Raw genomic sequence first — 23,262 nt, 5'->3', positions numbered from 1 at the left:
GCCTTGTGGCTCCTACAATCTTTCATTCTCCTCTTCCACTGGGTTTCTTGTGCTTTACCTTATCTTCTCTCATCTTAAAGGCAATAAATTACAGTAATTTTTATCCATTTTGAGTGACCATAAGCCGGGAACACAGATTTGGTTTACTGTACATTCAATGTTTCTATATAAAAGTAGTTTCAAACATTTACAGGACACATAGAGTCCTAAAATACACATTACTGTGTATATGAGAGAAACAGCTATATGAAGATGGCAGGAGGAATTTTATAAGGGGAAAACTCATCTGATGACATTCTTAGATTTCCTTTCATAAAAGCTAGTGGTCTGCTAAGTTAATAAGTTCACAGAAGCTTTCTATCTGTTAATCACAGGGTGTTAGTTCCCAAATATAGTTAGCAGGGAATGGTTATTTAGGAGAACCAGAACTTACCCCAAGGTAAGTTAATTGGGCTCTGGCATGCAACATTGCACTCTCCCCTGTCGTGAAATTCTAATCAGTTAGTCTGTGAAGGTACCGCTTCATTTTAAAGAGTTCTCATTCACATAGGAACGGATAGTGAGACAGTTTAAGCTATGATACAGAGAAATTAATTGACAGCTATTTGTGAAGCAGAACTATGAGCAAAATGAAGGGAAGGAAGTAAACTGTAATCAATAGATTAGAACAGAATTCCAGGCAAGGGGAAAGAGTAAATGAATCTATAACTTACAACATGCTTAGAATATCACTGGAAGCTCAGTGAGGCTGGTTTGCAGTGAAGAATGGGCTTGCTAGATAAATTAATGCTCCCCGCTCATGTTTTAGTCTCCTCAGTTGAGCACCTATACAGCTTGTCATAAGTGTCCTGGATCTCACTTCTGAGCACTGTGGAGAAAGCTTTCAGCAGAACTACTCTAGTTTCACAAACCACTCTCAGCTGGGGTTTCTAAAATGCTTAGGAAGGATTGCTTCCACTTTTTTACATTTTTCAATGGGAAGTCACTTTCTATTAAAACTTACTATGTATAAAAAGTTTTTAAAAATACAATGTACTATAGTTTATATTTGTTTTCCTCACTAGTGTTCAGAGAGTCTCTCTGGGTATCTGCTACATATAATGGATTATTAAAATCCTTGGAAATTAAACTCCACATGTAAACCTCACTTCTTACATCTTTTCTCTCTCACACACTTTTCTTCTTATGAGAAGTATGAGCATACACACCAGAAAATAGAGCATATTCTGTATCATGTCTTCCAAAAGCACTGTTTGCTTTTTCCAGCATCATGACTAAGTAGACTTGGCAGTGGGAAATATTTTGGCAAAGTTGAGGTATGAATTCCTTCTTGCATTTTAGTATGGGCCAAATGGATGAATAGATAGGAGCTCCCAGCCCTGAAGTAGGCCATGCCTAGAAGAACTAGTCATTGGCACAGTTACAGTAAATCTGAGGAATTCTTTGACTTGTATTCCTTGGCATAAAGAAAAGCAGACAAATCACCTTAAAATGCATTAACGTTAAATTATTGTTATAATTTTAAAAATTCTTTCAATTTGTGTATCTTCATATAGTAAACCTATCATGAAAAAAAGAAAACATATACTTAAAACCTATGTTTGAGACATAGTACTCGACTATGTCATATCTTTATTACAATTTACATTAACTTAAATTTACAGAATAAAACTAAGGAATGTCTACTTTAGGATTTAATAGAAATCCTTGTAAGTTCTCAACTGAATATTTATATATGACAAATTGTTGATACCTGTACATGTACTTTAAATACCCAAAATCTTGTAACTATTTTGTGTTATTGATTATATTTATCATATCTACATAATTTTAATTTATATGTGTATCCAATTTAAATATTAAATATTTTAAAAGGTGTTTTATTTATGTTATAAATTTAATCCCATAATTCCAATGTATTCTATACTGTAGAAACTTCTTTAACATTCAAAAACCTCATTGTTTTACTATATAGTTATTTTCCTAAAAGTTGATATGTATTTATTTTTCAGGGTAAATGTACTGACAGCAAGTGAAGGAGTTTTGGTAGTTAATATGTTAAACACATCTCTTTTAATATTTAACTTCTCTTTTGCTTTGAAATGTAACTAATTGTGCAGTTTTCAAATGTAATTCTAAGACTATGCTGTGTAATTATAATAATATATGATAGCAGGATTCATAGATCAAGGTTTTAATAAGATCATACATGTAATCAAGGTGAGTAGTGCCTTTTGAGTGAAATTACTGACTGTCTTACAAAAATCAAGAATGGGACCTGAGATCTTATGTGTTATACATGAATGTTCTTTATTCAGTTTTTTTGTTGTTATGTTTACTATATGAAGATAGACAAATTGAAAGAATTTTTTAAATATTCATGTCCTAATGGATCACTGTAAACTGAAATTCTATTATCAGCTCCACATTTTAATACCAGTTCAGTAACAAATAATTGTATGGGAGACTTCCTTTCCTGTTTTAGATAAGGTTATATTTTCATAATATAACAATTATTTAAAGTAATACATGAATAGAAATTAATTTTTCTCTCTTCAATAATGGAACCATTGAAGTGAACCAAGGAGTAAAATTTACTGATGTACTCTCAATGGAAATGAACTTCAAAGGCTATCAGTTAAAAATAAGAGACAACAAAGAATGTTAAAAGTGGCAAAGGAAAAGACCATACAACATACAAAGGTAGACCTATCAGACTTAAAAATGATATCTCAACAGAGTCTCTAAACCAGGAAGAGCCTGGACAAACATATTGCAAGCTCTAAACATCACAGATATTAACCTAGACTACTATTCCTAGAAAACTCTCAATTACATAGATGGAAAAAAAAGATATGCAAGACAAATCTCAAATTAAAAAATATCTATCCACAAATCCAGTCATGCAGAAAATACTAGAGTTCTAAGATAATGGACCCATGAAGCCAATTACAGTAGCCACTCTAACATCTAATAAAAGAGACATTCAACTAAAATTAAACAAAAGACACAGGTTCCTTCATACTCGTCAAAGGAAAAACCTATCAACACTAATTCTGAACATCTCTGCCCAAAATACACGGGATTGCTACATTTGTCAAAGAAACATTACTAAATCTTAAATTGAACATCAAGCCCCACACATCGATGGTAGGCAACTTCACATCCCCACCTTTGTTGCAGATTTTTCTTTACTTTCTTGGGTGTTCAAGCATCCCCATGCCACTCCCAATAGCCAACCAGAATTCCATACTCCTATCCTGTTTCTTGCTCCAACCCAGCTCTCTCGCACCATCTGCCTTCCCCTGCCATTCCATTCCCCCTTTCAACCCAGGCTCAAGCATGCTTGCTTTTGCCTTCCTTCTTGTCCAGCACTTTGGGTGTGTGGAGTGTAGCATGGGTAGCCTGTATTTTATGGCTAATACCCATTTGCAAGGGGTGTATGTCCTTTTGGGACTGGGTTACCACACTCAAGATGATATTCTCAAGTCCATCCATAGAATTATCGTATCCTTCAGCATAAATGCTAACATAATAAAATACTAAAAGGTGTTGTTTACCTAGATAGATGTTCTATCTTGCTGATTTTTTTCATAAACACTATTTCTTAAATTCTATATAAAAAAGTGATAATAGAACTTATAAAATCAGGCATCATCAAAATTAAATTATTTTCTTTCAAAAGACAATATGGAGAAAATAAAAAAAAAATGAAGTTCAGAATAAAGAACTTAAAGTAGTTTATCCGAAGAAAAATGTATACCTGAGTATCGAACAAAATGTTATAGCTAAAAATACCAAATTGTAAAGTTAAAAACTGGCAATTGTGATTAATTATCTTACTAAACCAAAACATGAATGGCCAAAAATAAATTGAAAATATTCAAACACCAATATATTTTAACCAATATAATTGTTTATTATACTTTGTTATTCTTAGACCTCATCATAATATGTTAATTTTACATTAACATTTGAAAACAACAAAGGAGGGAAAATTAAAGACAACCTTAATATTCATATTTTTTCAATAATATCAAAAATGCTAGACCACACTGTTATACAGGCAGATATCCTCACTAATTAAAGGCCCCAAATGACAGTTATTAACTCATACATTTTTCTCTAGGCATTGAATTTTCTACCTTAGAATTGTTTTCTATACTGCTGAACTAAGCTGTTTACTTTGCATACCATTTTGAATTTATAACTTACGATGAAGTTATTTATCCCCTCCATTCCTTCCCCTCTTGCTCTGCCTTCACTTGTATCAATTTTGCATTTTGTTATGTTTTTACAAATTACCTAATTTCAAATTTTGGAGTAATTTGAGAAGTTGAAATACTGAAAACTGTATTTTACTCTATTTAATTTCTATGTATTTATTTGGAAAAATGAGCATGGAACCATACCTGTGCTCATAGGACATGTGGAGATCACAGCACAAGTCAAGGGAGACAGTTACTTTCTTCATATCATTGCTAGGAACTGAACTCAGTACAAGAGATCTGAACTCAGTGAGACAACTTGAAATTACTCCTGAAATAAACTTTAAAGAAATTTATTACAAATCCCATAGTCTCAGACTTTTTAGTGTCACATTCAGTTTATTCTGTTTCAGAGTTATAAGCTGGATTTTCTTAACTCACATTATGTACATTTGAAATCTAAATCACTTGTCATGGCACAAAGTCTTCTGATAAGCATATGGATGTTTACATACAACCATTTTATCCATTTCAACACTGGAAATCCAGTGGGGCCATTTTCATTTTTTACATATATATTTTCATTAGATTTTTTTATTTACATTTCCAATGTTATCCCCTTCCACAACCACCCACACACCCACCCCTTCACATCTCCCTGTGTTGATATTCCTCTACACTGGGAGTCCATCTATGGCAGGATCAAGGGTTTCTCCTCCCTGTGCTGCCCCACAAGACTATCCTGTTCTACATATGCAGCTGGAGCCATAGTTCTATCCCTGTGTACACTTTGGGTAGTGGTTAATCTCTGTGAGCTCTGGTTGGTTGGTACTGTTATTCTTATGGGGTTGTAAACTTCTTTAGCTCCTTCAATCCTTTCTATAACTGCTCCAGACCCCTTTCTTGGTTCGGAGGATGGCTGCGAGCCTCTGCCTCTGTATTTGTCATGCTATGGCAGAGCCTCTCAGGAGACAGCTGTATCAGGCTTCTGTCAGCATGTTCTTCTAGACATCAGCAATACTGTCTGGATTTGGTGCGTGTATATATCTGGGCTGGATCCCCAGTTAGTGTTGGCTCTGAATGGTCATTCCTTTAGTCTCTGCTTCAAACTTTGCCTCCATAGCTCCTCTTATTAATACTTTGGTTCCCCCTGTTTTTATTGTATATGATTGGACACTATGAGCTAATCTGCTGTAAGTGTAGTTCTAAGTATGTCAGTGTTGGTAGGTAGTGTCACTTTTAAGGGACTAGGTTTACAAGAAATATCCGTCATTGAACGTGCTGTCTTTTGAAGAGATTAATGTTTAACTGAAAGTTTTAGTACTTTCTTCAATACCATTTTCAGAGAGTAAAGCCCTTTCTTCCTGTCTGGGTTCCTTTCATAGCAGGTAATTGCTTGTAATGACCCAGATATGGGGCTATTTGCTGTGATATGACATAGTCAGAGTGGCATGAATAGAGGATGAATGGAGATTATAGAATATATCTCATTACAAAACAGTAAGCAAAATAAAATAAACTTGTATGTCTAGTTTGGGGAGTATAATAATTTACATAAGTATATTTCTATTGGTTTTGATCAATATATATCATCTATCCATGTATGTATGCATATATGTATGCAAGTACCTATCATATGTCTACACCTCTATTATATATCATATCATATCAATATCTATATCCATATCTATATCTAGATTCATCTATATCTACCTATCTATCATCTATCTATCCATTTATCTACCTTATTATATGGTTTTAAAAATCTGTTATTCATTACAAAAATATGGTGGTTCAAAATTGTTAAAAGTAATTTTTTAAAGCCAAAAGTAGAAGGTCAGGAAGTATATGTGTCACTTTGTCAGATATGACATAAGCATTGACTTCACAGTGGTCTGTCACCGTGGTTACTATAGAATCCTCAGATATCAGTGGTTGGTCTACCAACTGCAATAACCAGTTTGGTTTTAGTCCAGGGAAATATAGAGATAATATTACAACGATTACTACATTCTCCACTCCAGGCTCCATTGTAAAGGTATGTTTTCAATAACTAATTTGATTCTTACAGTAGTCTAATGGAATCAGTACATGATTTGTCTTGATTCCTCCAGATCATGTGAACTAATTTTACCTCAACAGTGGGGTCATGAAAAGTTACTCATGGTACAGTTTTCAGTATCCTCTAAAAAATCAAAGTAATCATGTGAGGAAAGGTATGCTTTGAGTTTCCAAAAGAATGTTTTTCTGGAATTCTTCTATCACTAATTAATGAGAAAGGATTATATTCTGGACTATCTAATTGCTTTACCTACTATAAGCACAGAATTTTATTGTAATCTTGTAAGACTTCAACCTAAAATCTATGAAATCTCTGATTTTCAGCAAATTGTTATTATTTCCAATATATACATTGTATTTTTTAAAACATTTCTCAGTAATATGTATCAATTCTGATTAGAAAGGAATAAAGTTCCAAACATGATGATTTACTTCTAATATTCTTTACCATGAAACTATATTGGTACTATTTTGTAAAGTATTTTTATATTATTTTTGATGTGTGGGATGTCCACCATTGACAGATGTTTCTTTTTGACTTTTTGATGGTTAGGAATCTTCAAATATTTCTATGTATGTTTTGGTGTGTTTGTACATATTTCTTGAGAGATAAAACATGCTTTGGGCATAGTGATATTCACATACCAAATATATACATAAAATAGTTGAATAATATGAGTAGGGAAGGAACAGTAAAAACAATTTAAAAAGAGTATTTACTCCATTATTATCAGAAAGAATGTTCTTTGGAGAAAAAATATTCGGAGGCATCTGGAAGTGTTCAGAGTGAAAAAGAAACAGACTTGGTATGACCAAGACTGTCTGGTACAGAATGAAGAATATCAGAGTAGAAAAATGATAATGCCCTGTGACCAGAAGAAAAACACTGCCTCCATAAAGAGGAGAAAATTCTAGAATTTTCTTCTGTATTGCTTTATTTTATAACACTGTAATGTATTTATGTAAAATCAGAGTTATACAGCACACAATGTCCATGAAAAATGTTTTTGATTGATAGAATTGTGCTATCTTAATTACTTCTGTGTAATTACACATATCAGTGAAAATACAGTTTGCAAAAGGCATAATTTAGTATATCAGTCAAATTCCTTCATTTTAAAGCCATAAGCCTTCTAAGTTTACATGATCTTTCTATGAATATAATGTATACAACATATACTATGTTAATTATGAGGATTACAGATTAAATACCAGGTTGTTTCATTCTGCATGTTTTATGTCTCTAGGGTTTACTATAAAAATGTTACTGTATACTCATAAGCATGTATCCTTTGTTGTAAGCCTCAGAGTTGTCTGACCATCCTGTGCAGGAAGCATTCTGAGATTTTCTCACTTAAGCACATGTTTCTTTAAAGAGTCTAGGGAGCTTTGTCTCTGTTAGATATTAAGGGCCACAGTGTTAATGGCACCTGAATACTGACATTTTCATGTTGACTTTTCCCAGGTTCAATGAATTAGGTAGTGAGAAACATTGGATATGAATATATATTATACAGTATTTTCAAATATTCCTTCAAAATGCAGATACCTACCATCTACACATCAATCTATCAACGTGTCTATTTCTCTCTATATCTATGTATCAATGTATGAATGTATCTTTCTATTTAACACACACACACACACACACATATATATATATATGTATGTATATATATATATATATATATATATATATGCTTTAAATTCAAAGGGTAGAAGGAGATGATATGCATGTGTCACATTGTCAGATAGACCATGAGATCTCTACTCTTATATCATAAAATACTGTCAGCCTGACTGGTACAGAGTCCTCAGACTTCAGTACTTGGGTCTACTAAGTACTGTAAGTAGTTTGTTATTCAGTGTCTGAAATGAAAAGAAAAATTCACATTCATTGAACATTCTCCATTCCACATCTCATTGTAAAGTTAATTTCTATAACAAATTTGATTCTCATGATTGACTAATAAATAGTATTAGGAAGTGGTCTGTCTTGATTTGTTCAGATCATGTGAAGTAACTCTCAATTCACTAGTGTCTTGAGAAACTATTTATGTTAGGAATATTCCCTAACAATTCCTTACAGAAAGAGAGTTATCATGTTAGGACAAGAATGAATTGACCTAAACAGGAAAAAAGGTTTCTGTAAACGTTCAAAAAATATCAGTCCAAGTTAGAAGTGAGAATTATTTTATGCTCAATCCAGTTTTTTGTGCACCATGATTACAAGGATTTTTTTGTAACAGCTCAGACTACAACCTAAAATATAAGACCTCTCTGGATTTCTGCATATTGTTTTCCTCAAAATTTAACATTATCACTATTAGACAGGAACAACACTCCATGCATTATTTGCTTCCAAATTTGTTAAACGTGGAACTGAATTGTTCCTATTTTTTTACCATAACTTTACATTATTGTTGTGTGCATATGAGGACTGCAATTGGCTGCTGTATCTCTTTGACTCTGATACTTGGGGAGACTAAGGGCTTTCTAACTAAAACACATGGTGTCTCTCGACATTTCTTGAAAGAGGTAACATACGATTTAATTAAAATTTTATTCACTTAAGTAAATGTATATTTAAATATTCAAAGAGTGTGTGCAAGACACAGTAGAGAAACCATCAAATGAGTAGTCACTATATTAATAGAGGGAAAGCTATGATTATTGAAGAGAGAGCACAAATATACAGAGCTCAGGGCAGAGAGAAAAAAACTTTGTGACCGAGTCTGTCTAGTAGAGAAGGGAAAAAAATCACGAGAAACATTGAAAGTAGCTGGGCCAGAATAAAGTTCACCTTCATGAGGAATAATGTTCTAGAATGTTTTGAGAGTTTCCATGCAGTAGAATAGAAAGGAAGGTTTGGAAAGGGAAAGATATCTAGATGGAAGATTGAGTCTGATATCTAGACATCTAAAATCTTTGAGACCTACCTAGTTAAATAATTAATTAAAAACTATTTTCTCCACATTTATTCATGTAATGTATAAATGGTAATTTTTGGCGTGTAAATACATAAATTTCTTTATGATTTTCTCTTATTTACCATACTTCAATTTATCAGTCATTTAAAATCAGAATTAAGCAGCAGCAAGTCTTTACAAAGAAATTTAATTTGATAAAATTTTGCTCTTAGTAAGTACTGAATTATTACAAATACCAGTTAAACCATATAGTTTGCAGAATGAGTAATTTATTACTATCATCAAAATTCCAATTTTTTAAAGATATAGGCATTCAAAGTTTACTTGATCTTACTAGGATGGTCACAATTCCCTGGTATATTAATTACATAATTAATTCTGAGATTTATAGAGTATGTCCCAGGTTGTTTCAATCACGTTATTTTGCCTCTAGGCTTTACTCTATAAAGTTTACTATACAATAATAACTGGTGTCCTCCTCTGTATCCTTCAAAGCTGTCTGGCTTCAGTGTGTGGTGATTTCTGAGTCTATTTCAGTAAAGCACATTCTACGTTAACGTCCCTTGTGAGTTTGTGTGTATTCAAATCTGAGTTTTATAGTGTTAATGAAGTTTCCATACTACCTTTTTCACATGGAACCTTGACAGCCAATCTTTGGGGTAGCATATGCATTTCACAATGTTTTACATCAATATTCCTCTTATTATACACATATCTACATCTATCTATCTATCTATCTATCTATCTATCTATCTATCTATCTATCTATCTAATCTATCTATCTATCTAATCTATCTATCTATCTATCTATCCATGTATCTGTCTTCTATCTCATTTATATCATACAGTTATACCTACATCTTCATGTATACTGATAGTTGTGAAAATGTCATTCATTACAAACAATTGTGCTTCCACCTATGTTCAGAAATAATGTTTTAAAGCCACAGGGAGAGAAAATAAACTGCACATGCCACTCTTGCCCAATGGCATGAGCCTTAGAATCTTGACATCACAATGTCCTTCAGCCTGACAACTACAGAATCCTCCGACTTCAGTAGCTTACTGACCACTGAAGGCACCAGGTCGGTGTTTAGAGGCAGGAAGGCGAACGAAAATTTCACTTTCTTTGATAAGTTCTTCACTGCAGGCTCTACTAAAAAGGTATATTTTAATATTTAATTTGATTCTCATGGTAGACTAATAGTATCAGGAAGTGTTCTGTCGTGATTCTTCCAGATCATGTGAAATAACCCTCAACTCAGAGTAGTTTCTTGTAAAGGTAATCATTGTAGCAATATTAAAAACCAATCTTCTATAGAAACAAGGTTATAACATGAAGAGAGGTATATTTTGAGGAGATTGATTTCTATAAACTGAAAAAAACATACAAGTTAAGCCTGAGGATTATTTTACTCAACCCAATTGTTTTATCCACTATGACTGCAGATTTTTTTAAAAGAAACTGGTAAATCTAATCTAGAGTCTAAGAATTCTCTGGTTTTCAGGAAATTGTTATTGTTTCCAAGACACCTTGTGTTCCTTGACATGATCATTTACTTTCAATTTTGTTCATCATGAAACTGAGGTAGTACTATTTTTTAAACATATCTTTACATTATGCTTAATGTTGTATGATGGCAACTATTGGCTGTTCTCTCTTTGACTCATGTGAGTCAAGTATCTTTCTAAGTGAAAGCTATGGCATTTCTGTGGCTATTCTTTGAAAGGTGTAACATAGGTTGTGGGTTGAACTGTTGTCACTTAAATAATTATGTATTTTACTTATCCAAACAGAATGAGCAGGGCCCAGTAAAGAAAACAACAAAACAGAAAGCCACTCCAGTATTACAGGTACAAATTTTATTATGTATAAAAGAGAAAAAATGTTCAGATTACTCTTGAATGTTTCAGAATATAGAGAAAGAACAGGGTTGATATGACCAAGTCTGGGAAAAGAGAAGGAAGACTATCAGAAGAGAAAAATGGAGATAGCTTTTCATGATAAAGCGCTGATGAAGAGAGGTGGAGTGTTCTAGCACATGTTAGGAGTTAGTATAGTGAAGAAAGGGACGGAGATGTTTGAAAAAAGACAGTAACCTGGCAGGGGTTAATTATAAAACAGGAATTTTTACCTCCTTCAGGAATAAAGAAGGTCAGAATGGGTATTGATATCCTAATATGAACAACTTAATGGAGAGCCACATATCCCTTTTCGACAGCCAAGATAAATGTCTACCTTTGCTAGACAAGACCAATTTCACAAATTTTTTTTTATTAACTTGAGTATTTCTTATATACATTTCGAGTGTTATTCCCTTTCCCGGTATCCGGGCAAACATCCCCCTCCCCCCTCCCCTTCTTTATGAGTATTCCCCTCCCAACCCTCCCCCCATTGCCGCCCTCCCCCCAACAGTCTAGTGGCTGGAGAGATGGCTCAGCCGTTAAAGGCTAGGCTCACAACCAAAATTTCACAAATTTTGATGAATGCTTTCTTTTTCATTTTTGTTATTTTTGTTGTTGTTCGTTTTTGTTGTTTGTTTATTTGTTTATTAACTTGTAACCATCAGAAACTTTTCTATACTGTATCTTGAGCTCGACCAAGCTTGGCATTTCTGAGACCCTCCCAGAGGCCTAACTAAAACATCAAGATAACCTGATTATTTCCTTCACGTCTACTATGTTAGCTTACAAAAGTTTAGTTATGGCATTTTCTCAGAGTAGTATATCTCATATCTGGTATAACATATATTTACATTAGGATTCAAAAATATTTCAAATTATCAGTTATAAAATAGCGGCACAATAATTGAATTGGACAGTATCACCAAAACTTTTGGAAGTTCATTAAAGTATTGCAGCATCTGTTGTTTGAGAACCATTTCTCTAGATCCTTCCAACTACACTTCTTCAAACTATTCCCCTTGACCCTTCTAAAAAGGGTCCCACTTCTGAAAAGATCCCAGTTCTTCAATATGTTTAAATAGTTTCCTTCATACATGATATATTTTCTGTTACATTTTAAAGTTGTCTATAGCCCAGCCGAATCATGCTTGGATAATTGAGTCTGTATTTTAACAGCGTGCACCCTTTGAAACTCAGTATGAATATCGGCTTTATAACTTACCCACTGAATATTTGTTCTTCTAGGTGGCGATCTTTATCAGGAGAATTCATTTTTTTCAACATGGAAACTATTGAGTCAGAAGAGGTGGGAGGAGTACAGCAACACGTGGTTTGCCAAGGCCCCGTGATACTCAAAAGAGGCTGGAAAAGTAATAAACGATATCTCATCTTGCTCAATAATCTTTTGATTGTATCTAATAGACAGTAAGTATATGCATCTTACTTCCTTGTTATAAGAGTCCACACTGTGGAAAGGTCTTAATGTACAAAGCTATTTATAATTTCCTTTATTTTTTTGAGATTATAATTACTTTACTATTCTCCTTCGTTTTCCCCATACATGTCTTTCCATATACCATCCTTGTTCTGTTTTAAATCATGGCTATGTACTTTTTATTACTTGTTCTTGCATATTATTTTATATGGAAGCTAATAAAAGATACACATATATAATAGATATATGTATACATATATATGTATAGTTTCTAAGTACTTAATTATATCTTGCCCAGTCTGTATAATATTGCTTGTATTTGTGTTTTCACATTTGGAATTAGATAACCAATCTGTGTGATAGTCCTAGGGAATAATTTTTCTTATTCTTAAATTTCCTTTGTGGCATATACCTTGCCAATTAGGATTGATGTTTATTGAACCAACCTACTTATTTCCAATTTGTTTTGACACAATATTTTAGCACATTTAAAAAATTAATTTAAGTTATAATTCTGCTGTTTGAATTTGGCAAAAGAATAGCAAGGAAGCTACCAAGGACAGAGATATGCTAGCCTATGCCCACATTTCTAGCATTTTTAAAACTAACTTAATAGTATTGCAACTCATAATGAGATCCCTGTGAACTATACAGTGACCCATTTCTCTAAATAAAATATTAAATTCATGAAAAGAAGAGCCATCTTTTTTTTGGTTACAGAAATATTATAGAAACAAAATGGCTGGACATAAGGGGCCACACATGTTAGCACCCTGCTCTCATAGCTTCCAAATTACTATGAAGAGATGAGAAGAAGGTGCTCTCCTCCACTAACCAGAGGAAACTGCTGGCACTAGGTCTTGCTTGGTGATTTTTGCAGACACCTGAGAAAACTGATGTGACTAAATGAAGCTGTGTACATGGTTAAACTAATACAAAATTTATGAATGTTGGGGGGAGATCTGTCAGTAAATAGAATGAAAAGGAGAAAGTGACAAAAAATTATTAAACACATTGTATTTGTATGTAGAATTCTCAGAAAGCAAATTAATTATAAAAAGAATCACAAAAGAAGGAAATTTAGGTTTCAAAGATTATTGTTTGTTAAAAACACTAATAATATCAGAATGCTTGATAGAAAGACATATTTCTAATTATTTGGATAAATTATTGGAAAAAAGAAACATCATTTTAGTTACTTGTGTGATAAGTACTTTGTGGCTTTTCTAAAGAGCTACTGGAATGAGCTGATGTGAAATTTTTAGTACATGGAGATGGATAACAAAAATGAAATTTTATTATTGAAGCAATATTTTGTTTTTTATGCTGGAAACAATGTTACATGTAATTGATTAAAATAAAAAATCATTAACTAATTTCCTTCATATATTATGTGGAAAAACCAAACTAAAATAGTTACTCCTTAACTAAATCCAGGTAAGAAATACTGAAATCATTCAATTTCTAAAAATGCATCTGTGATTGGAGAGAGAAATGGATGTATTCTTTGCTCTGAGGCAGGAAGAACTGGGTCTTACCACAATTCCAACTACAATACAATTAAACTAACATAGATACTTGATTCTCTTTCTAGGAAAAGGAAAAAGTTTAAGATAAAACATGTCATTCCATTGACTCACCTGTGGCTTGGTGATGAAGTGGACATATTCAGGACAGACAACAGCTCTGCTTCCAGGTCCATTTACCTATACTGGCCAATGGGAAATGCTGTGGCAACCTTTCGGTAAGACCTAGAGTTCAGACCTGTGATCACAGGAGGATAGCTTCAGAAATTGTGGGCCAACTTAATGGTGTGTAATTTACTTCCCGGTGTAAGAGTATACTCATTCTAAAATTCTCCAATTAAAAAATGATAAACCTGATGGCTATTGGTGACCACGGAAGAGTGCATATCTAGTAACTTCTTTCACAAAAAGTTTTAATCATCCCAAAATGTTTGCAAAAAAGAATGAATTTTAATATGTCTGTATATAGCATGCCAACTGAACTTTCGCCCTTCTATGATGTCCCTCGGTTTTCTAGACTCTTCACCCTATATATGTATACATGTAGCTAGGTTCCTCTGGTTTTGATCTGTGATATTGATTAAGACTCCACAAAATTATGGGGCAGAACACAGGTGCACTGTCTTCTATGAGTAATGTGTACAGTATAAAGTCTTACTCTATCCTAGACATTCTTCTCCCCAAAATGATCTAATTTTATATGTGTTTTAAAAGTGCACTCAGGAATCTCTTTCCAATAATATTGTGTAGTATACTTAAATTTTACAAATACTTTCTACACTCCCACATTTTCTTAAAGATTGACATTTAATTGTATTATAAAATATTACTTATGCAAAACCCAAATATTTGTATGTTGGTGTAGTAGAATATCACTGTTGTCTGTAGTCAATGAAGAAGGACTAGTGTCATAAGACCATCAGAGTCAGGTGTAATTTACAGAGTTCAAATTTGCATTCTTATCTTTAATGAGAACATGTGCTCATGGCAATTGATACTTCTTTTCCACATGAAATATTCATGCACAGCCCAAATTTGAATGCTTTCCATTCCTCTGTCCAAAGTCTTAGCATCATCACACAGTTGACTGGTATAACACAAACCCACGTTTTATAAGCTTTCTAGCCTTTATGACTTTCCTTTTTCCGTTAAAAGCATTTGTCATAGACCCTGAGCAGGATCGCCTTTTGTTGTTCCCTGAATATTTTCTGCCCCTCTGGTAAAATCTCTAATGATTGTTATTGAATGCTCCCTTATCTAATATGAAAAGTATTATATTGAGAGATGGTAATATGTCACATGACAGTATTTCCAGTACAAAGAATTAGGACATTTAGAAGTAGAGTCATGTGGAGGCTACCCAGTACATCTATACTATAATTGATGGCCACAGAGATAAGATATTTTTATGCATAATACCCTTAAAAATCTTACCATTTATCTCAACTCAATTCTTCCAATTTTACAGTTCCATGGAACAGACTATTTGGTGGTACTTCTTTCTACAAAGGTATTTTATTATGTTCATATTAGTGATATAAGAATGGCAGTGTGTTTTAGTTTAATATATATATATATATATATATATACATACATATACATATATATGATGGTCATGAAATTATTTGTTAATTGGATGTACAATGGATAATACTTTAAATTATCATGTGTATTGCTTTTTTAATTTTGAGGAATTTCTGTATTTATTATTTCTTCTTTGTATTGGAGTAAACACTACTCTCAACTCTTATTTTAAATTCCACTAATTAGATGTCACCCTAGCAAGCACATTCAAACTTCTGCTGCTTCCTCCTTTGAGGTCAAGCAGATTTATACCCTTCTGTTGGTTTCAGACACATCATTTTGAGGACTGACTATACTACTTAGGTCAATATGCTATTCCCTTATCATGTCCTTGTCTCTGAAATATTTTTGAGTGTTTGCCAGTCGAATAATGTATATTGCTTTATTATTTTCATGTATTGAATGCTAAGATGATTCTGAAAAAATAGTAACAGGGATTAGCTTGAAATAAGCCACTAATAAATTAATTTTGCTGTGTTGTATGCCTTTATTGCATTTGGCAGATCCATTCGTGAAGTCAAGAAGCAGAACAAAATAGATCTGTCCATGCAGATACTCACCGAGGACATTGCATGCTCTGACAGTGTATGTGAATACAAAACCAAAACTATTATTCCAAGTTCATGACGAGGAGAGGGACAGTTTGTAAAGTAATAGCAGATGCAGACCTAAGAAGAGCATGGATTGGAAGAGGGAGAGGGAGAGAGAAGAAGAATGGGAAAGAGAGGGAGACAGAGAGATAGAGAATTTAGACACTATTATATGGAAAAGGTATATCTGTGTTCGGTGCAGATACAGATCTTTCATGTGTGATATGGAGAAAGCAACATAAAATAAGTCTGATCAATTTAGTAGAGATCTGAAAAGGGGAAGTACTTTTTGTTTAATCACTGAAATTTAGTCAGATAATTCCAACAGCATATATTTCCAAGTGAAGTATTATTATTACAATTAAACTGACCTCTTTTGAGTCTTTATTGCTTATATATAGACTTGTGTGTTGTTTCTACAATTCTTTATTTAAAATGCAGATAATGTCTCTTCACAGACATTTTAAAATGTTTAAAATGTTTTATGTCTAATTTTAAAATGTTTATGTCTAATAAACAATTGTAAATATATGAGATTATCGTAAAGTATTAGTTTCTTTCCATATCTAACTGATCAGTGATATTTGAGCTCTTTATCATTATCCTGTCCTCTTTCTCTACGTCTCTTACTGTGCATCCTCATACTTGCATTTGAACACCAGTTACAAAATCATTGCTTTTTATCCTCATGCTCATTTGAATAATCTAGTCATAAGGGTATCTTTGCATATAACTTCTGTTCAGAAATTACCCCTATAAATTTAAGAATGCTCTGTGTGTGTGTTTGTGTGTGTTTGTGTGTGTGTGTGTGTGTGTGTGTGGTCATCATTGTTTACAGTGCTGCTCAGGACAAAACTCACAAACACACATGTATTATACAGTAGTTCTATCATTGAGTTAAACACAAATATCTATTAAATAATTGTCTATTTTTCTAATGTTTTTATTAATGTGCCCTTCCCAGTATTTGGTTTATTGCAGATCAAAAATATAACTGTTATGTAGTATGTAGAGAGCATTGAACATTTCCTACTGTAATGCAGAGTAGACTGTAGTTTAGAGGATTACCATGTCTCTGTCTTTGATAAATGATAATTGTTTGAAAGTGGACCTAGAGTCAATATTTTAACATATCACTGTTGATACTGCACTAGATGTACAAAGGTTTATAAAATGAAGAAATTATAGATCACCAAGCAATTTCCTATGTATAGCAGGTCTATGCCATACAAAACTAATTACAAATAATATAAAAGAAACTTCGAGCCAGTGACATAAATCAGGAGAACACTCACTAGATTGACTGAACCACATGTGTCCTCAGGACAGAGAAGAGTAGAAGAGCAGAACATCCCTTAGGGAAATACTCTCCTGCCTCTGCAGTTGGACTACAGCTGTGGCAAATACTCAGCGTTCTACATAATCAATCTTCTAGATGTCTTTCAACACCATTGTGACTTAGATCCAATTCCATTAAAATGGACATTTTTACTGATGTTTTCCCACGACTCTATGCTTTAATATTTCATCCTTCCATAATTATTGAAAATCTTTTGTGTATTTCAGAAGATTGGTAGTAGATTATTTTTAGCTTTTAGTCATCTTATGCTATGTTTATTTCTTTGTTGTCTGTGAAGAGACATTATTAGCACATCAAAACATTCTTTCAACTTACATAAATAATCTCCATTATTTTCTTTCCTCCTTGTTTTCTAGTGAATATTCAGAAATAATTTATATATATAAGTATATATACATATATATATATATAATTTCTTATTGGTTTCCTTTGATTTTGTTTATTGCTTAGCCTTTTCTTTTTATAATTTAACATTCTTTGAATAATCAGTGTATTTCATTATACTTAAGATAAACCTGTAAAGATTTTCTGTAGATAAATTGGAAAATGTTTGAGCTATTTTTACTTTAGGACTTTTCCTCCTAATGTCACTTTTTTCCTTACATACACTTAAGCTTAAACGTAGGTCACTCAGACACTGCTTTTATTTTAAAATACATCAACGAAGATGATTTTAGAATTATCTTTATTTGATAGTTTCTCAGAAGTGTAGAAATCCACTGCCAAATCACCTACACAACCCCTAGATTTCACACAACCTTTCCCTAAGTTCATATACTTTTTAAAATTACCAATATTTAAAATATTGACTTTTTGGTTTTATGTTGTACAGATAACAACTGCACTGTCTTCATGAGTCAATGCTTATGCCATGGCTGGGGACAGCATTTTACTCCATGCCTACATGGCTTTAAGTGATCTGTTTTGAAATTCATACTCTGTTAGTTATAGCATCACCTCACTAATACCATTTAGTTTATTAATATGAAATTTCAATATTTATATTTTTATTTCTACTTGAGGGTATAGTTAAATATTTTTTACATTAAACACATTTCTTATGTACCTTTGAACAATTATTAAAACCTTTTATCCCTCATAAAAGGAACATGTAAGCTACTATAAGATTTAACTCTCCTAAGTGTTCCTTATATTTCCGTGGTTCATCATGAGTTAAGAAATAATTTAACATACATAATACAACTACCAGTTACATTTTCATTTTCATGCTTTAAAACATTTTTAGAAATATTTTGTTTAAAATTCTCTCTATATTAAAATCTGCTTTATTAACAAAATCAACATCAGGTAGAGATATACACATCTTTGCAATCATTAATTAGACCTTAATATATTTCTAATGCTCTGAAAAATATTTTACAATAATGTGAATTAAATTCCAATGTGAATTATTACACTTTCATGTGTGGAATTCTATATAATAAAACTTTGCTGTCTTAAAATTATATAGACATTTTCAGATATTCAACAAAATGTCAGAATCTTTAGTTTTCTTTAATTGTGCTATGCACACTCTCCATGTGTGTATTTGTTTGTGTGTGTGTCCATGGGTGTATGTGTTCTTGTGCATACATGTGCGTGTTTGTGTGTGTGTGTGTTTGTGTATATGGGTTCCTCTGCATGTGTGTGTATGTGTGTGTGCGTGTGTTAATATGTATGTGTGTGTGTGTATGTGTGTGTGTGCATGTGTATGAGTTCCTGGGAGTATGTGGTATTTGAATGGATGCATTTATTTCAATGTGCATTTTTGTGTAAGAAGCAAACTTCCTTCTATTATGTATGATTTCTGAGCCCTGATCTATATTTTCATCCATAGATGATTAATTTTACGTTCTGAACAAAACCTCACATTGATTCCTTCCTTGTTACATTATAACCACAAGACCAGAGCTTTTATATCTTTTTATATTGTAAGATGACTTTCATAATTGTTAACCTCTGCATAGCAAGATATAAAATAAGTTAGTATAAGTTCTCCTTGTTCATAAAATTCTACTAATCTGACATGTAACATTAGGGTCTGGATGTATCTTCAGCCACACACACACACACACACACACACACACACACACAATCATATTTAAGGTATTAGATTATGCCTCTCAGTTGATTAATAAAAAATAACTGTAAAAATAATGAAACCTCTGTGAAAGAAATGGCTCGTGAATTGGTTTCCTTCGATATTGATTCAAAGTTGTTTTTCTGGATAGTGACAGGGCACACAGTTGTGCTGTGTGTCTTTTGTAAGGAACTGTTTCCTAGACACTTAACAATCCTCATCACAGATATCTGATAATATAGAAACTAACTTCATAAAAATATTCTTATCTTCTCTCTGTCTGGTTATGTATTAGATTTCCAGGACATCAGTGGTTTCTTCTCAGAGTACTATGCTTTGATTTCATGCTATTTTTCTTCTTGCTGTCTTCCTAGGCCTCTGGAGCAGATTCTATACGTGGGAGGCAGGAGAGAGCTAATAGTACAAATACCTTGTTTTTTCTTGGGAGTGCTAAGAAATGGGATCTTGTTTCTATTTTGGATTCCTAGAACTATCACTATAAAAGATCTCAACATTCAATATCTGTATATCATCTAAATATTTACAAAGCCTCATATGATGAGAGTGCCCACTAAATTTAACTTTTATAGAAATCATAGCTGCTTCTCATCCTCATTTCCATAGAACTGTGCACATGTAGCCCTTGGAAGTAATTTCGAACGATGGAAGTCCAGTAGCGAGGAAGCAAACATTGCTGCTCTCTTTTTAAGTTCCCTCCATGACTGCCTTCTGCCATAATGAAAGAAAAATTATGATTCTGAGCTCTAGTACCCGTGGCAACTCAGTCACCCTTTAACTACAAAACTTATTGTAGTTCTGTTTGTTTTCTCAAGTCCCAAGTACTAAATTTTACGATAAATATGTTAGACTGGGTGTCTTCCAGATATATCTTACGGGAAGAAAATGAAAAGTTGTTACAGATTATAAATTCTAAATAATGATTATATCATATTAATTTTGTTGTCATGAGCTTTCCTGTTTTTTATGACATTTTTGCTCTCTGTACATTCTATAGCCTCTATATGTACCAGCAACAAACTTCGATACGGGGAATGACATAATCAGCAAGTTACTACCAATGATGACAAAACATGTAAGTTACTTTTAATCTACTTTGAGTTAAAATTTGAGTTATTCTTTTGAGATTCACATATGTGGAAATGTGAAAATACAGAAGAAATTTGATCACAATACTTTTACAAATCGTATAGGACAAATAGATCCTTTTGAAACTGAAGGTATCAAAGACATAACAACAGTCCTTAGGGTGATATTTTTCTTAAATTCTTGTCTACTTTTCTGTGAAATGAAACTCATAACCCAATATTTTAAACTACATGTTTAGTTTCACCAGATAATAGAGATACACTGTAATAAATTGTGATTCATTTGTGATATGCTCACACCTAATTTAAAGGATGCCAATGTTAGAGGGAATAATTTTCTTCCTTTCTTTTCTTGAAAATTAGACTATATTCCCCATTTGGTATGTAATTATTTCCAATTTCTACTTGTTTTTATGTCTCTGTGTGGAGTACATGTTCTGGTGTGTTTATTTTTAACTTTTAATAAATCTTTAATAAATGTGTCTATATTCCTATGTTTTTCTGTGTACATATCTGTGTATATCTTTGTCTTTCTATTTTCAAATGTGCATGTGTATCTCTGTGTAACTGTGAGTGTGTGTGTGTGTATATGTATGTGTGTTTCTCTCTGTGTGTATCCCTCTCTATCACTCTCTGTGAGTTTGTACAATGAGAATTTGTATGTCAGTCTTTCTCTTGTCTCTATGCCCCTCTGTCTCTCCCTCTCTCACTCTGAGTCTTTCTATTTCTGTCTCATTATCTCTTCTCTTTGTATGTTGGGGTATAGATGGATGGTTGGTGGTGTGTCTGCCTGAGTGCTTTTTGTCTGACAGCTTAATACTTAAAACTCTAGGAGACAATGTCATTGGCTTTAGTATAAGTCTGCAAGAAAATGAAATTAATAAGAATTCCAGTTAGAGCTACTTCTCGAGGGTGCTCAAAATTTCAACAGAATGTTCAGTTTAGATGATTGCTTCAAATGGAGCCATAACACAATGTACAGTAAATATGTTCTAGAACTTCTTTTCAGCATTGTGCCTATTTTTCAGGATAGACACATGTCCTTCATCTCCACAGACTGAATATCTCTGAATGAAAGCCAAAGGTTGTTTTGACTCCTAGGTAACCTCAAAGACTCTGTTTTGACTATTTTGTTCACTGTTACTGAAGTTCTCATATCTTTCACATGTTTCTTTGATAAAGTCATCATAGTCACCATGAATATATGCATCTGTGAGCACTAGGTTGTGTCCATTGTTAAGTCCATTTTCAGTATTTCACACAGAGTCAGCACAAATGATAGAAATTTCATAATAATCTTTGTATTGGGTAGTAATAATGGCTGGATGCAATTTCTTATTTCATTGTGGATCAGTAAATTAAGGCTTCCTCACAGAGGTAAGGCAAGTACCCTAATGTTTTCTCCTGAAATCAGTCCTGTTTACTCAAATCTGTGGTAAGAAGACATATGATTAATAATGGTCTAAATAATTTCCCATCCAGAGAGCTAGAAATGTTAAGTAAAGGAAATTGCTAGACTCTTCAAGACTCTTATGACAGTTTATTTGTGACAGTTGTTTCTTTTTACCTTCTAGAACATTGAAGATTATCAGCTGTGGTTCTGCCCTGGCCATGGGAAAGCTCCAAGACCACTCCAAGGTAATAAATAAAAGGGAAATCTAAGGAGAGACTAGCTGAGTTTGGCGAATTCTCAATGTATTTCTTATTTAGTCTTACACTCAAACATTAATGCAAAATGACATAAACATAATTTTATTCATTTAAATCATAATTAATAACTAGTATAAACTTCAGACAGAGGATAATAGATCATAAGCATCAATCTGAAGTCTGACAAAAAATGACTGGAATTTTTCAGTGCTTTTCTATTTGATAAACAGAATTTTCCTGAAAGGCAAACAAAGCAAAACCCTAGACATCATGTTTCTGTTAAAAAAATTAAAAAATTATTTGGTTATAATTAGAGAAAATCCTCTTAGCTTAAAGAATAAGAAAGAGAAGGAAGAAGATAGAGGAGGAGGAAAAGGAGGAAGAAGAGGAGGAGGAAGAGGAGAAGGAGGAGGAGGAGGAGAAGGAGGAGGAGGAGGAGGAGATAGAGGGGGAGAATGAGTAGGAGGAGAAATACAGAAAAGCATTCCAAATTGTATCACAAGGGTTGTCCATATTCAATAACTTAAGTTTCAATTCATGTTTTTTTTGCTCATAGGGCATGAGTATCCACATGACATTATGATGATAAATGTTCAAAAGAACTTCAGTCCACAAGAATTAAGAAATTTTACAAGTATAAATTCCTTACCTCAGCTGTTAAAGAAATATCTAACATCTGATGCACAGGGGCAATTCATCTTAAAGCCCAGAGACTCAGAAAGAATCCTGCAGGAAAAAAGTGAGTTTGCCATCTTCTTTCAGGTGGATTTCTTACTTCCCATTTCAGTTTGTCATAAACTTTAAGTTCTGATGTGAAGTCTAGTCTT

The 23,262-nt window shown here is 33.0% G+C and overlaps 1 protein-coding gene and 1 long non-coding RNA gene across 5 annotated transcripts in view; one reads left to right on the top strand and one right to left on the bottom strand.

Annotated features, from left to right (window-relative positions):
• Positions 1-23,262, bottom strand: part of LOC102555656 (uncharacterized) — a 348,348-nt gene that overhangs the window by 189,042 nt on the left and 136,044 nt on the right. Inside the window, 3 exon segments of the long non-coding RNA NR_190574.1 lie at positions 12,327-12,466; positions 14,180-14,303; positions 23,085-23,161. This is a non-coding gene — a long non-coding RNA (uncharacterized LOC102555656).
• The window catches only part of Tgap1l11 (GTPase activating protein testicular GAP1 like 11), a 61,211-nt gene continuing 48,163 nt past the window's right edge, over positions 10,215-23,262 (top strand). For 2 of the 4 annotated variants that reach the window (XM_087619331.1, XM_087619321.1), the window contains exons 1-6: positions 14,195-14,283; positions 15,534-15,575; positions 16,153-16,234; positions 20,695-20,772; positions 22,360-22,423; positions 22,992-23,174. Coding sequence is in view for 2 of the 4 variants with exons in the window: in XM_087619341.1 (XP_087475467.1) it covers positions 12,303-12,529; positions 14,134-14,283; positions 15,534-15,575; positions 16,153-16,234; positions 20,695-20,772; positions 22,360-22,423; positions 22,992-23,174 (826 nt within the window). In the remaining 2 variants the exon portion in view is untranslated. 4 annotated transcript variants of the gene reach the window in all.

This window comes from Rattus norvegicus, chromosome 2 (genome assembly GCF_021556685.1).
Source record: "Rattus norvegicus strain SHRSP/BbbUtx chromosome 2, alternate assembly SHRSP_T2T, whole genome shotgun sequence".
Lineage (NCBI taxonomy): Eukaryota > Metazoa > Chordata > Mammalia > Rodentia > Muridae > Rattus > Rattus norvegicus.
The sequence above is the reverse complement of the archived record's forward strand: the minus strand, read 5'-3'. Positions and strand labels throughout refer to the sequence as shown.